Consider the following 13,602-nt stretch of genomic DNA (forward strand, 5'->3'; position numbering starts at 1 on the left):
GTCTGGAACCATTCGCAGACGAACCGTTCGCGACATCTTTATACTATACCTGATTATGTGGTGATCTGCAAAATCACCAATAATGCAAGTATAGCTTGCAGATGCATGCAGATCAGGTGCTCTGACTGAAGTCAGACTGGATTAGCTACATGCTTGTTTCAGGGTGTGATTCAGCCACTATTGCAGTCACAAAGATCAGCTGGACTGCCAGGCAACTGGTATTGTTTACAGGAAACATCCATATCACTCTCAGTTAAGGTTCCCTTTAAGCAACCTAATGTTTCTATTGCATTGAGCATAAATGGTAAACTTTAGGCCAGCTTCAGTTACTACTGTAGTGGTACAGTGGTTAGGGTGACTTGCCCACCACACAGTGAGATCTGGGTTCGATTCCCAGCCATGGTATGATGTAAACTGTTTTTTGAAATAGTATCATTTCCTGGCAGATGAGACCCTCCTCCCCCGGTAGGAGGGAGGAGGGAATAGGTAGAAGGGTAGAAGGGGAGGTGGGGAGGGGGAGGAGGGAGGTGGGAGGAGGGAGGTGGGAGGAGGGAGTTGGGAGGTGGGAGGAGGGAGGTGGGGACCCACAAGAGGGCTAATTAAAATCTCCCTAGCAGAGTGTGTAGCAGCTGTCCCATAACTAATTAGTGTAGGCAGACAACTGAGTCAAATGGTATAAGGACCTTGCTTGGAGGAGGGAGGGTGAGCGGGCCTCCAGCAGTGAGAGAAGTGTGTTTGGCAATAATGTGTCTGCTGACAGTGATATGGAGGGTCAAAGTTTTGCTCAATAGAGCATTATGGGGCGAATCGAACTTCCGCAAAAGTTCGCCTGATGCAGGCGAACGCGAACCCCCAAAGTTCACCTGGAACCGTTCGTGACATCTCTATACTATACCTGATTATGTAGTGATCTGCAAAATCACCAATAATGCAAGTATAGCTAGCAAGGATACTGTGTGAATAGTGCTTGGTGCAACCGTAAGAAAATAGTAGCCAGACCTTACCAGAGGAGCTGGGAAGGTACTATCTGAATAAGTGGCTGTATAGTTTGGACAGACCTTCCCAGAGCAGCTGGCAAGGTACTAACAGACACTGTGGAGATAAGCAAAACCTCACCAGAGGAGCTGGTGGGTCAATAACAGTAAACACCTCACCAGTGGCGAGGGCCCACTGGTGAGTAGAGAGGTCAGGCAGGCAAGGTTCGGCAACAGAGAGGTAATACAGTACAGAATCGTAAGGCAGAAGAGTAGTAAGTAATCAGGCAGAGGGTTCAGTAACTTTAGTCAGATAGGCAGAGGTACAGAAATGATAAGCAAGGTCAGAGGATAGCCAGAATCATACACAGGTAATCAATAACAATATATATAACAATAGTCCTAGTCTTGTGTGAAATCCCTGGTTTCCTCCCAGATCAAAGCACACCGGATACTAGTCTAAGGTCTGAGCGCTAACACAAAGTATTCACGACAGCAGACAACTTGCGAATGAAGAACAAAGGCTTAAGAAGCAGAGGAAGACTCTCAGCCGCGCCCACCACGGAATCAGCCAATCCGAGTGGCGAGAGTCACCTCTGACGCGCCTTCTATCCGCATAAAGGTCCTGTCTCCGGCGTGCCCGCGCGAGACAGAGGCTTTCTAAGCAGGAGACAGTACCGTTCTCGGCGTGTTAGACGCTGACAGAACGGATGAGGCCTGAGAACAGGGAACAAAGGCGGCTGCGGATATACCCTGCGTGTCCGCAGCCGCCATGCCAGCAGTTGTTACACGAATACTCTGTGTTAGCGCTCAGACCTTAGGCAGTATCTGGTGTGCTTTGATCCGGGAGGAAACCGGGGATTTCACACAAGACTAGGATTGTTATAATATTGTTTATTACTTGATATTCTGTGTATGACTCTGGCTCTCCTCTGACCTTTGCTCTTGCTTATCGATTCTGTACTTCTGCCCATCTGATTCTGTTGCTTACTCTGCCTGAACTTCACTACCCTCTTGCCTGCCGATTTTGTACTGTACCTGCCTGTCTGTTACCGATCCTAGCCTGTCTGACCACTCTACTCACCAGTGAGCCCTTGTCACTGGTGAGGTGCTTCTGATAGTACCCACCAGCTCCTCTGGTGAGGTCTTGTTAAACTAATCAGTTACTATTGCACCAAGCACTATACACTTAGTATATCTGTTAGCTATACTTGCATTATTGGTGATTCTGCCGATCACCACATAATCAGGTATAGTGTCTGCATTATTGGTGATACTGCAGATCACACAATAATCAGACGTCTGTGTTGCTACACCAATCGTTACACAATCATTTCCAATTGTTCATATGAAGAATCATTCGTAAACGATCATTCGGCAAATTGTATTATTGGTGGCCACCTCTTGATGGGTCAGAGATGTTGTTCAGACATTCAGTAACATAACATGCATAAACAAGTGCCAAGAAAAGTGCATGTACAGGAATACAATCAAATCTGACAGTGAGATAATCCACAACAGTGTCAGTAAACTAAATTAACAACAGCATTGAGAGAGTGAACATACAATAGAGGATGTGCCTATTAACATGGATGCCTATGCAGTTGCCTAAACGGGAATAGTTTTGGTGGTGGAGGTCTGTAGTTTTGCTATTATATAGGGGAACTCTGAAGGTACGGCAGCAGGCTGCTGACAGTTGAGTGGCTTTACAGCCACTGCCTCGCTGGGAGCAGTAGTGCAACAGAGCTTGGCTTCATTGTAGCCGAACTCCGGGTTTTAGGGGTGGGTTAGGGTCAAGGGTAGAAAGGGGAGGTTTTGCGTGAGAGTTATAATGCACAGGGTAATTGTAGAGTATCAGTATATCTAGTTGTCAGTACTGCATATCATAAAACATCCGTGCTGTTAAAACCTTGAAAACATCAAAGGGATCTCTCACAGCATAAAACCGCTTTAATAGGCTCCCAATGGCCCCCAAGTTAAAACTGCATACATAAAGATTTCTTGCATTATAGCATAACACAATACCACATCGCCACCGACTCCGGTCACCTCTCACATGCCCAGGCCGCATCTCCTCCGTTCCGTGGTAATACAGCGTGCGTCCTCCAAGCTCCGCCCTACGCGTTTCGTCACGTGGTAAGTTGTGACTCATCAGGGGCTCATGCTGATTAGAGATAGCCTGAACTGTTCGCTTGCGAACACTACATGGTGAATGACCTCAGGGTCACTTCCGTGTTCTCAAGCTTCCGCAATATTGTGCAGAGGCTTTTCCGGGGGCTGCACATCCTTGATCACGTGCCTGCAGCTGGGAGCGCTCTGCGCATGAGGTCATGTGGCATGCTAGCGGCTACGGGCACGTGATCAAAGACATGCGGCCCCTGGGAAAGCATCTGTGCACTGCAGAATTGAGGAAACTTGCGAAGCGGAAGTGACCATGAGGTCATTCCACATGTAGCGTATGCAAGCGTAAAGTTTGGGCCATCTCTATTGTTGATATAATGAATTAATAAGTGTAATGGATAGCGGAGATACCGCCGCAACAGCAAGCGGCATGGCGGCTATCTCCGCGTCGCAGCCGGCGGTTTCCGCCGCACAGTTACATGCTGGTGCTTTGCCTGGTCCTTCTTTATGCATCTAGAAGGGGAGTCAGCTGATCACTCGGTCAGCTGACTCCAGCTATGCTCTGGATTGGCTGAGTGACTGGGGCGGCGCTATGGAGCGCGTTTAGTATATATAGGACCTGCTTGTCAGTTGTTCCGCGTCTGCTGTTGCATATGCTACGTGTTAGCACTCAGACCTAGTCAGATCCCAAAGTGTGCTAGAACCAGTTGGAGCTGGGGATCCACACTTTGGATTGGGTGAAGTTCCTGCCATTTGCAGAATTTGGGCATAATAACCTGAAGAGCTCATCTTCAGGTTTCTCTCCATTTCAGGTGGTCTCGGGGAGATCTCCCAAACTTTCTTTCCTTTGCCAGTAGCATCTTCTCCCTTTCCGGCCCTAGAAGATTGGCAAAGGGCTTTGAGGGAAATCTGGGTCCTGGTAAAGAGAAATCTGGGGAAAGCCTTCCAGGTTCAGAAAAAACAGGCAGATAAAAGGCGGTCGGTGGAATGGAAGTTTTTCCCAGGAGATAAGGTGTGGGTGTCTACTCGACATTTAGCCTTGAAACAACCGTCACCCAAGTTAGGACCCGGATTCATAGGCCCGTACCCTGTGTCTAAAAAAATTAATGATGTGACGTATGCGATTGATCTCCCAGCCAGCATGAGGTGATTCCATGAGATCATTCCATGTTTCTTTGCTTAAAGAGACTCCGTAACAAAAATTGCATCCTGTTTTTTATCATCCTACAAGTTCCAAAAGCTATTCTAATGTGTTCTGGCTTATTGCAGCACGTTCTACTATCACCATCTCTGTAATAAATCAACTTATTTCTCTCTTGTCAGACTTGTCAGGCCTGTGTCTGGAAGGCTGCCAAGTTCTTCAGTGTTGTGGTTCTGCTATGAACTCCCCCATCCAGGCCCCTCTCTGCACACTGCCTGTGTGATATTTAGATTAGTGCAGCTTCTCTCTGTTCTATTATCTTTTACAAGCTGGATAAATTCTCCTCTGAGCTGGCTGGGCTTTCACATACTGAGGAATTACATACAGGCACAGCTGTCTGCACTCTGCAGGAAGAAATAGCCTGACACTTCAGTGGAAGATAGCTGCAGGGGGAAAGAAACACACAAATGATCTCTTGAGATTCAAAAGGATGGCTGTATACAGCCTGCTTGTGTATGGATGTATTTTCTATGTGTGGACATACTGTACACCAATCTACTTCCTGTTTTGGTGGCCATTAAAACTGTTTTTAACCACTTTTAATGTGGCGAGGAGTGGCGAAATTGTGACAGAGGGTAATAGGAGATGTCCCCTAACGCACTGGTATGTTTACTTTTGTGCGATTTTAACAATACAGATTCTCTTTAAACCTGCTGTGCATGTGGATTCCTCCCCCCCCCCCCCCCCCCCCCCCCGTGATGATTGATGATCAACCAGAGTATCAGATCGAGAAGATTATGGATTCTCGATTAGTGCAGAATTCTGTGCAGTACCTGGTTCATTGGAAGGGCTATGGCCTAGAGGAGAGAACTTGGGTTGTCGCATGCATGCAGAGGAGTTGAAGATAGAGTTTCATGAGTTACACCCTGGGAAACCGGGTAGGAAGTGTCCGGGGTCCACTCCTCAGGGGGGGGGGGTACTGTAATGGATAGCGGAGATACCGCCACAACAGTAAGCGGCATGGCGGCTATCTCCGCGTCGCAGCCGGCGGTTTCCGCCGCACAGTCACATGCTGGTGCTTTGCCTGGTCCTTCTATCGCTCATAGACTAAGGGCTACGTGCACGCGCGCTGAGCGAAAGGACCTTTATGCATCTAGATGGGGAGTCAGCTGACTCCAGCTATGCTCTGGATTGGCTGAGTGACTGGGGCGGCGCTATGGAGCGCGTTTAGTATATATAGGACCTGCCTGTCAGTTGTTCCGCGTCTGCTGTTGCATATGCTAAGTGTTAGCACTCAGACCTAGTCAGATCCCAAAGTGTGCTAGAACCAGCTGGAGCTGGGGATCCACACTTAGCCAGATTCTGTTGATAGCTTAAAGCACTAATTGAATTGTATTATTTGTTATGACCTTCTGCTAGTTTGACTATTCTTCTGCTCTCTGATTCCGTACCTTTGCCTATCTGATATAGTTGCCGACTCTGCCTGAATTACTACTCTGATTTAGCTTCCTGTCTCTGTACCGTCTCTGTCCGCCTGTTGCCAAACCTGCTTGTCTGACCTTCCTGTCCTCGCCGGTGAGTTAGTCACTGGTGAGGGATCCTCTACTAGAATCACCTGCTCCTCAGGTGATCAGTAGCTTCAGTACAGTCTGAATCACCTGCTCCTCAGGTGGTCAGTATCTGCAGTACAGTCTGACTCACCTGCTCCTCAGGTGGTCGGTAGCTGCAGTACAGTCTTAATCACCTGCTCCTCAGGTGAATAGTCACTACAACATTATCTCCTCTGCCTGCTCCTCAGGTAGTAGTGGCTTCAGTATAGTCTGAATCACCCGCTCCTCGGGTGATCAGTACTCTTGTTCAGTGTATTTCTACCCGCTCCTCGGGAGACCTAATTCACTACTGTCCTCTCCAGTTTGCTGGAGTTTGTTATATTGAGATATTTCCCTCTCCCAGCTCCTCTGGGAGAATAAGTATATCTACCATTACTGTTGCACCAAGCACCTATCATTACATTGGTTGTCCTGGTTCTGGCTATACTAGTATTATTGGTGATTCTGCAGATCACACATAATCAGGTATAGCATCTGTATTATTGGTGATACTGCAGATCACCAATAATCAGAGAAATCTGTTCTCGCTGACACCTATCGTTACAATTAGTATTTTTTTTGTGTAGCTACTATAAATGCTATGTAACAACAACATATTATTGCTGCTGATACAGTGTGAAATAGCCTGTTGCATCCATTGACATATCCAAAAAAAAAAAATTAAAATGTGTGACCATGCCCACAATTTATCCCCACCCACAACACTCTAATAGTGCAGTGCTGATTCCTCATCTGTCCAAAATTTTGGGTGTAAAGATTTTTTGGGACTTTTATTCATGTAAAATTAGAAATTAGGTTGGCAGTCCTGTTACAGCGAGCAAAGCAGAGTTTAGCCACCCTAAACTTGACCTCCCACAACTTTCCTAACTCCTGAAATTTTTTAAACTCGCCTTCTGAAGCAACTAATATCAACTAAAAAAAAAAAAGTCAATTAGCAATGCCGCCTTTAAACACATACATTTAGCTTCATGTCTGTATGTTTGTATGATGGAAGGTATCCTTCTTGAATTATTTTCTACAACCATAATGTATTTTAAGCCTATACAACTTTATTATTGTCAGGGCCAGATTTTCCATTAAGCACATTAGGCATGTGCCAACAGACGTCCCGTTTGTAAGAGGCTGGCAGCTCAGTGGCCACGCAAAGTGCCTCTTTCTTTTACTCTCTACCTCCCTCTATTCCCACCAATAACAGCAGTGGCTCCATCATTCTGCAGCAACAAGCGGCCCTGTATTAAAGGGCCGCTGCTTGCTGCTGTAGAAGGAGGATGCCATGGCTGCTGCTGGTAAGATGACAACTGGCCTCCGCTGCTGCTCCAGACTTCTCCACCATCCTCGGAGTCCATCTGTCCCCCCACCCCCCACAGTCCCCCTCAGCCGCTGTCCGGGAGCTGTTCTGGATATTTGGCAGAAGGACTTGAATTTGCTGCAGGTTCGCCCCCTCCAGGGATGGTCGTAGTCAGCCAACTTCGCTACGCTGGAAATACGCGTAGCTTTACGCAATTACGCTTTCGCCAAACTACGGCTTCGAAAACAAATATTCGCTTCGTATGCATTTCGTAGAATAAAATACGCAATTACGCGTAGTGCGAAGCGTAGTGTATGTGGATACTTATGCCCGTATGCAGAAAATTGTACGCATTAATTTCCTTTGAAATGCACATACAGGGAACCCTTCTATGCGTACATTCCCCTTTCCAATGCGTAAATTTGTATGCATACAACCGCATGCGGAAAATTAGACGCGAGTAACGCATTCGTAGTTAACTACGCAATACACATGTTAACTACGCATAGTGGGCGTAAGCTACGCGTAGCGGTACTTCGCTACGCGTAATTTCGTATGCGTAGTTTTGAAACTTCGCCTATGAACTACGATGCGTAGATGCGAACTACGATGCGTAAATTCGCACTGGCGTAGTTTCTGCTCATCCCTGGCCCCCTCCACCCAATACCTCGCCACTCCAACACTTGGGGAGCCACTGCTGCCTTAACCCTTACAAGTCTCGGGCAGCATGATACTTATAAGTTGCAGGCAGCATGATACCTACATGTTCTATTCATCATGAGACCTACTGTCCCAGTCAACATGAGACCTACCAAGTCCCTGTCAGCAATATACTTACAAGTCCCGGTCAGCAGACCTAGAAAGATGATGGACCTGTTTAGCATAAAAACTTAAAGCAGCTCTCATTTAGAAAGTATAAATCAGTATGAATATTTAATTTTCCAAAGCTGCTACTGAGACCCTCCATATATCTCCAGCATAGAAAACTAAAAATAGTCACTTAAACTATAACATTATAATGAAGCTCAGTCTACTATGGTGAAGGTCACAATCTGTCCTCTGACTCCTCTGTGTGCCCTCTCTGTCTGCCTGCTGCGCTCTTCCGCCTACCTACCCCTAGTCTAAATTTAAAAAGCAGTGGAAGGGGGGTGCCCTGTTAAGGGTTAAGGAGCGGAGTTCAGGGCACTGGAGCTTATGTACCTATAGGCTCCTGAGCTGTAAATCCAGCCTTGATTATTGAAAAACATAATTTTCAATTTTTTTTTCTCCTTCCCAAAATCTATTTTGTTGTTTTGCACACAGAACTGATTTTTTAAAGTTAATTTGCCTCAAGTACAGTAATCATTAGCTATAGGGGAATATCTCCAAAGCTTGAAATGCATTTATGTTTATCAGGTTGCCCTTTACAATATACATTTTAAATGTCTTTTCATGTCAAAGGTACACAGTCATTTTTGCTCTTCTCATTTCTTGTGGCAGAAAATTAGATGCCTTTATCTATGATGCAGCAGTGCTGAATTATATGGCAGGCAAAGATGAAGGATGTACATTGGTTACTATTGGAAGTGGAAAAGTGTTTGCTACAACAGGTTATGGCATTGCTCTGCAGAAGAATTCACGATGGAAGCGTCCCATTGATCTAGCACTTCTACAGTTTCTGGGTGATGGTGAGTAATAGAGCCCGCTAATTTGAAGCACAACATAAAATGAGCACATTTTTGAAGGTAAAATTGTAGACAGGCACCCCAAAGCAGAGGGCAAGACTACCAGTAGTCCTGTAAGGGGCCCGTAGTGACTGGAGCCTGGCCCCCCCTTCCTACTGAGTAACATAAATTTAACTGTTTCCAGGCTCCAGCAGTGTGTTCTGAACAGGAAAAACAGCTACAATGTTAAGGAATTCCATGCTGAAGTACACAAATGGTATACATTTTTTTTTTCAGTCACAGAGCTGAATTCCTCTGTTATCAGCTCATTAATTCTCTGCCTATGCAGACCAGGACATAACAGGTTTAGCATACTATAGGTAAACAGAACTCTGGGTGTTGTGTTGCATATAAGCTAATTGTTCTTCTAATAGCTGAGCAACAGGTCAGATCTAAGAGCAGCACAGAGCTCTTGCAATAGAGATGTTGCGAATATCAAATTTTGGGTTTGCAAACAGTGAACACGGAGTTCCGCAAATTTTCACGAACAGGCGAACCGCAGTAAACTTCAATTGGCAGGCGAGTTTTAAAACCTACAGGGACTGTTTCTGGCCACAAAAGTTGTTTTCTGGTGGAAAAGTTGTTTTAAGGGGTCTAATACCTGGGCTGTGGCATGCTGGAGGGGGATCCATGCCAAAAGTTTCACCAAAAATTACAGAGTTGATGCAGAGTCGGGTTTTAATCTCTAAAGGGCAGACGTCACAGTAAATTCCTACAAATAATGCACTGGAGTGGTACTGTACCTGCAGTTATGGGTGTCAGTGGGCTGTGGATTGTCACACACAAAATAAAATAAACAATAAACAGGAGACCGATGTACTAGCCCTCAAAAGGGCTATTTGGGGTGCTTTCAGCAAGTAGTCAGCGAGGAACAAGAACACAGGCTTAGCTAATGCTTTCCCTACCTATCTGCAGCAAGTCTGACCCTGCTCTCACTAATAGCAGCAAGCGAAGAATGAATTCAATATGGCCACCGCAACTGCTTTTTAATAGGGGGGGTCCAGGAGGGGTGCTAGCTGATTGGCTGCCATGTGTCTGCTGACTGTGAGGTAAGGGGTCAAAGTTTGGCTCCATGATGTATAGGGGGCAGCTCAAACAGGCCAAATGTTCACAGTTTGCCGAAAACGCGAACAGCAGAAATTTGCTGGGAACTGTCCGCCAGCGAACAGTTCAGGCCATCTTTATCCTGCATGCGTACCGGTTATTTATTTTTTTAAATGTTTGGAATCATGTATGATTTTCGTTCCACTTCTCACGTGTACACCACTTTGTGTTGGTCTTTCACGTGTAATTCCAATAAAATTGATTCATGTTTGTGGCAGTAATATGACAAAATGTGGAAATTTCAAGGAGGCCGAATACTTTTGCAAACCACTGTAGGTTTTGCCCACAATAGATCTACTTTGTTTTAGAGATCCAAACTTTTTGTGGGTTCAACCCTGCACCATGGATAATTTTGCTGAATTACTTTCTAACATATAATAATTAAAACCCTCCACCAAAAACCGACATGTTTCAACTCCAAAGAATGGAGCCGTTGTCAGGGCAATAAATATACATGCTTAGGGTGCTAGGTGCATAGTAGAAAGAAAGGCAGCATTACAAATACATAATAAGGAAAAACAAACAAACAGGAGAGATGTGCTCTCCAGTCAAGTCAGCAATGAACTGAAATCGATTCAGGCTCAGCCTTAAATACTCTTGGGATTGGGAGTGTCTTACTTTGTCACCTCCCCATTCTCATTGTATCTCCCATTGGTTCAAACCCCCTTTAATCAATCACAGTGCTCACCTATTGGCTATACATCTTGCTCCATTATAGATCAAACATGTCTTTATGATATATATTTTCCTCTAAAAATCCTCCAGTCAGGGAATGCATATCGCCGGGATCCATCCACCCCAAAAGCATCTTCCTCTCCGCTCTGTAGATATTAATACGCCGTCTTTCAAGTCCTTTCCCCATAGGGATGCATTACACGCTGCTGATTGGTGGATCAGCGGCACGTGACCTGACGTCACACTGCCGCTTCCACCTATTGTCCGATACGATGTTGTTGAGGAAAGTTGCCATATCAACTCTTCCTCGCATATCTCCGTATGAGACACGCAGAGCAGAGGGGGCGGTTCTCTAGCCCGGCTGTGCCTGCGCTACCATGGCAACTTGTTCAAGCTTCCCTCCATCTAAATGTAAACACGGCAGAGGGGCGTATCATTACACCAGCCTTCACTGGCCTCTGTATCATTCTGTAAATACAATTACACATCCCATCAAACAGGTCTTATATCTTAGCAAGTTTCCTCTGCCCGGATTATTATTCATCAGGCCCTTATAAATACGAGGTGCGAAGATAAAGTTGCATGCAGGGGCGTAACTAGAAGTCCCCGGGCCCCCCTGCATAATTTGAGTGGGCCCTCCCCCACTCAGGGCCGTTTTGGGGGGGCAGGATGGGTCGAAGCATGAAGGGAGAGCTTTGCACATCAGCGGGGAGGGGGGACAGTCCCCCCTCCCCTTGGGCTCTCCCCTCTGCATCTATCTTAATGGCAGCAGCGGCGGCGGCAGCTATAAATACCTCATAAATTACAGCCGCGGACCGTGTCACAGCGGGCTGTGTTTACCTCGCTCCTGTCACTCTCGCCGCTCCCCCACCTCCTCCATAGCGCCAGTCCCGCCCGTGTCCCTTCCCTCCAATCAGCGAGGAGAGAAGGGACGCGGGCGGGGACGGAGCTCTGCAGGAGGCGGGGGAGCGCCGAGAGTGAAGGAGCGAGGTAAACAGACCGCACAGCGCAGCTGTAATTTATGGGGAGAGCAGGTCGCAGGGGGAACTTTGGGGGTTTTCAAATAGCAACAGAGGCTGGGCTGTAGTTCAAGCCTTTTATTGTTTTAATATTGATGACTTTGGCATACAGCTCATGAAAACCCAAAATTCCTATCTCAAAAAATTTGCATATTTCATCCGACCAATAAAAGAAAAGTGTTTTTAAAACCAAAAAAAAGTCAACCTTCAAATAATTATGTTCAGTTATGCACTCAATACTTGGTCGGGAATCCTTTTGCAGAAATGACTGCTTCAATGCAGCGTGGCATGGAGGCAATCAGCCTGTGGCACTGCTCAGGTGTTATGGAGGACCAGGATGCTTTGATAGTGGCCTTAAGCTCATCCAGTGTGTTGGGTCTTGCGTCTCTCAACTTTCTCTTCACAATATCCCACAGATTCTCTATGGGTTCAGGTCAGGAGAGTTGGCAGGCCAATTGAGCACAGTAATACCATGGTCAGTAAACCATTTACCAGTGGTTTTGGCACTGTGAGCAGGTGCCAGGTCGTGCTGAAAAATGAAATCTTCATCTCCATAAAGCTTTTTAGCAGATGGAAGCATGAAGTGCTCCAAAATCTCCTGATAGCTAGCTGCATTGACCCAGCCCTTGATAAAACTCAGTGGACCAACACCAGCAGCTGACATGGCACCCCAGACCATCACTGACTGTGGGTACTTGACACTGGACTTTAGGCATTTTGGCATTTCCCTCTCCCCAGTCTTCCTCCAAAATCTGGCACCTTGATTTCCGAATGGCATGCAAAAGTTGCTTTCATCCAAAAAAAAGTACTTTGGACCACTGAGCAACAGTCCAGTGCTGCTTCTCTGTAGCCCGGGTCAGGCGCTTCTGCCACTGTTTCTGGTTCAAAAGTGGCTTGACCTGGGGAATGCGGCACCTGTAGCCCATTTCCTGCACACGCCTGTACACGGTGGCTCTGGATGTTTCTACTCCAGACTCAGTCCATTGCTTCCACAGGTCCCCCCAAGCTCTGGAATCGGTCCTTTGCCACAATCTTCCTGAGGGTCCGGTCACTTCTTCTCGTTGTGCAGCGTTTTCTGCCACACTTTTTCCTTCCCACAGACTCCCCACTGAGGTGCCTTGATACAGCACTCTGGGAACAGCCTATTCGTTCAATAATTTCTTTCTGTGTCTCTCTTGCTTGAAGGTGTCAATGATGGCCCTCTGGACAGCAGTCAGGTCGGCAGTCTTACCCATGATTGCGGTTTTGAGTAATGAACCAGGCTGGGAGTTTTTAAAAGCCTCAGGAATCTTTTGCAGGAGTTTGGAGTTAATTAGTTGATTCAGATTAATAGGTTAATAGCTCGTTTAGAGAACCTTTTCATGATATGCTAATTTTTTGAGAGAGGAATTTTGGGTTTTCATGAGCTGAATTCCAAAATCATCAATATTAAAACAATAAAAGGCTTGAACTACTTCAGTTGTGTGTAATTAATCTAAAATATATGAAAGTCTAATGTTTATCAGAACATTACAGAAAATAATGAACTTTATCACAAAATGCTAATTTTTTGAGAAGGGCCTGTGTATACACACACACACACACACACACACACACACACACACACACACACACACACACACACACACACACACACACACACACGGTGGTTTGCAAAAGTATTCGGCCCCCTTGAAGTCTTCCACATTTTGTCATATTACTGCCACAAACATGAATCAATTTTATTGGAATTCCACGTGAAAGACCAATACAAAGTGGTGTACACGTGAGAAGTGGGACGAAAATCATACATCATTCCAAACATTAAAAAAAATAAATAACTGCAAAGTGGGGTGTGCGTAATTATTCAGCCCCCCTGAGTCAATACTTTGTAAAACCACCTTTTGCTGCAATTACAGCTGTCAGTCTTTTAGGGTATGTCTCTACCAGCTTTGCACATCTAAAGACTGAAATCCTTACCCATTCTT

At 45.9% G+C, this 13,602-nt stretch overlaps 1 protein-coding gene across 1 annotated transcript in view; it reads left to right on the plus strand.

The window, feature by feature from the left end:
* GRIN2C (glutamate ionotropic receptor NMDA type subunit 2C) overlaps window positions 1-13,602 on the plus strand; it is a 1,474,164-nt gene that overhangs the window by 1,121,959 nt on the left and 338,603 nt on the right. Inside the window, exon 11 of the mRNA XM_068262140.1 lies at window positions 8,614-8,801. Coding sequence (XP_068118241.1) covers window positions 8,614-8,801 — 188 coding nt within the window. The remainder of the gene's footprint in view (window positions 1-8,613; window positions 8,802-13,602) is intronic.

The sequence above is a fragment of the Hyperolius riggenbachi genome, chromosome 12, assembly GCF_040937935.1.
Source record: "Hyperolius riggenbachi isolate aHypRig1 chromosome 12, aHypRig1.pri, whole genome shotgun sequence".
Taxonomy (NCBI): Eukaryota; Metazoa; Chordata; class Amphibia; order Anura; family Hyperoliidae; genus Hyperolius; species Hyperolius riggenbachi.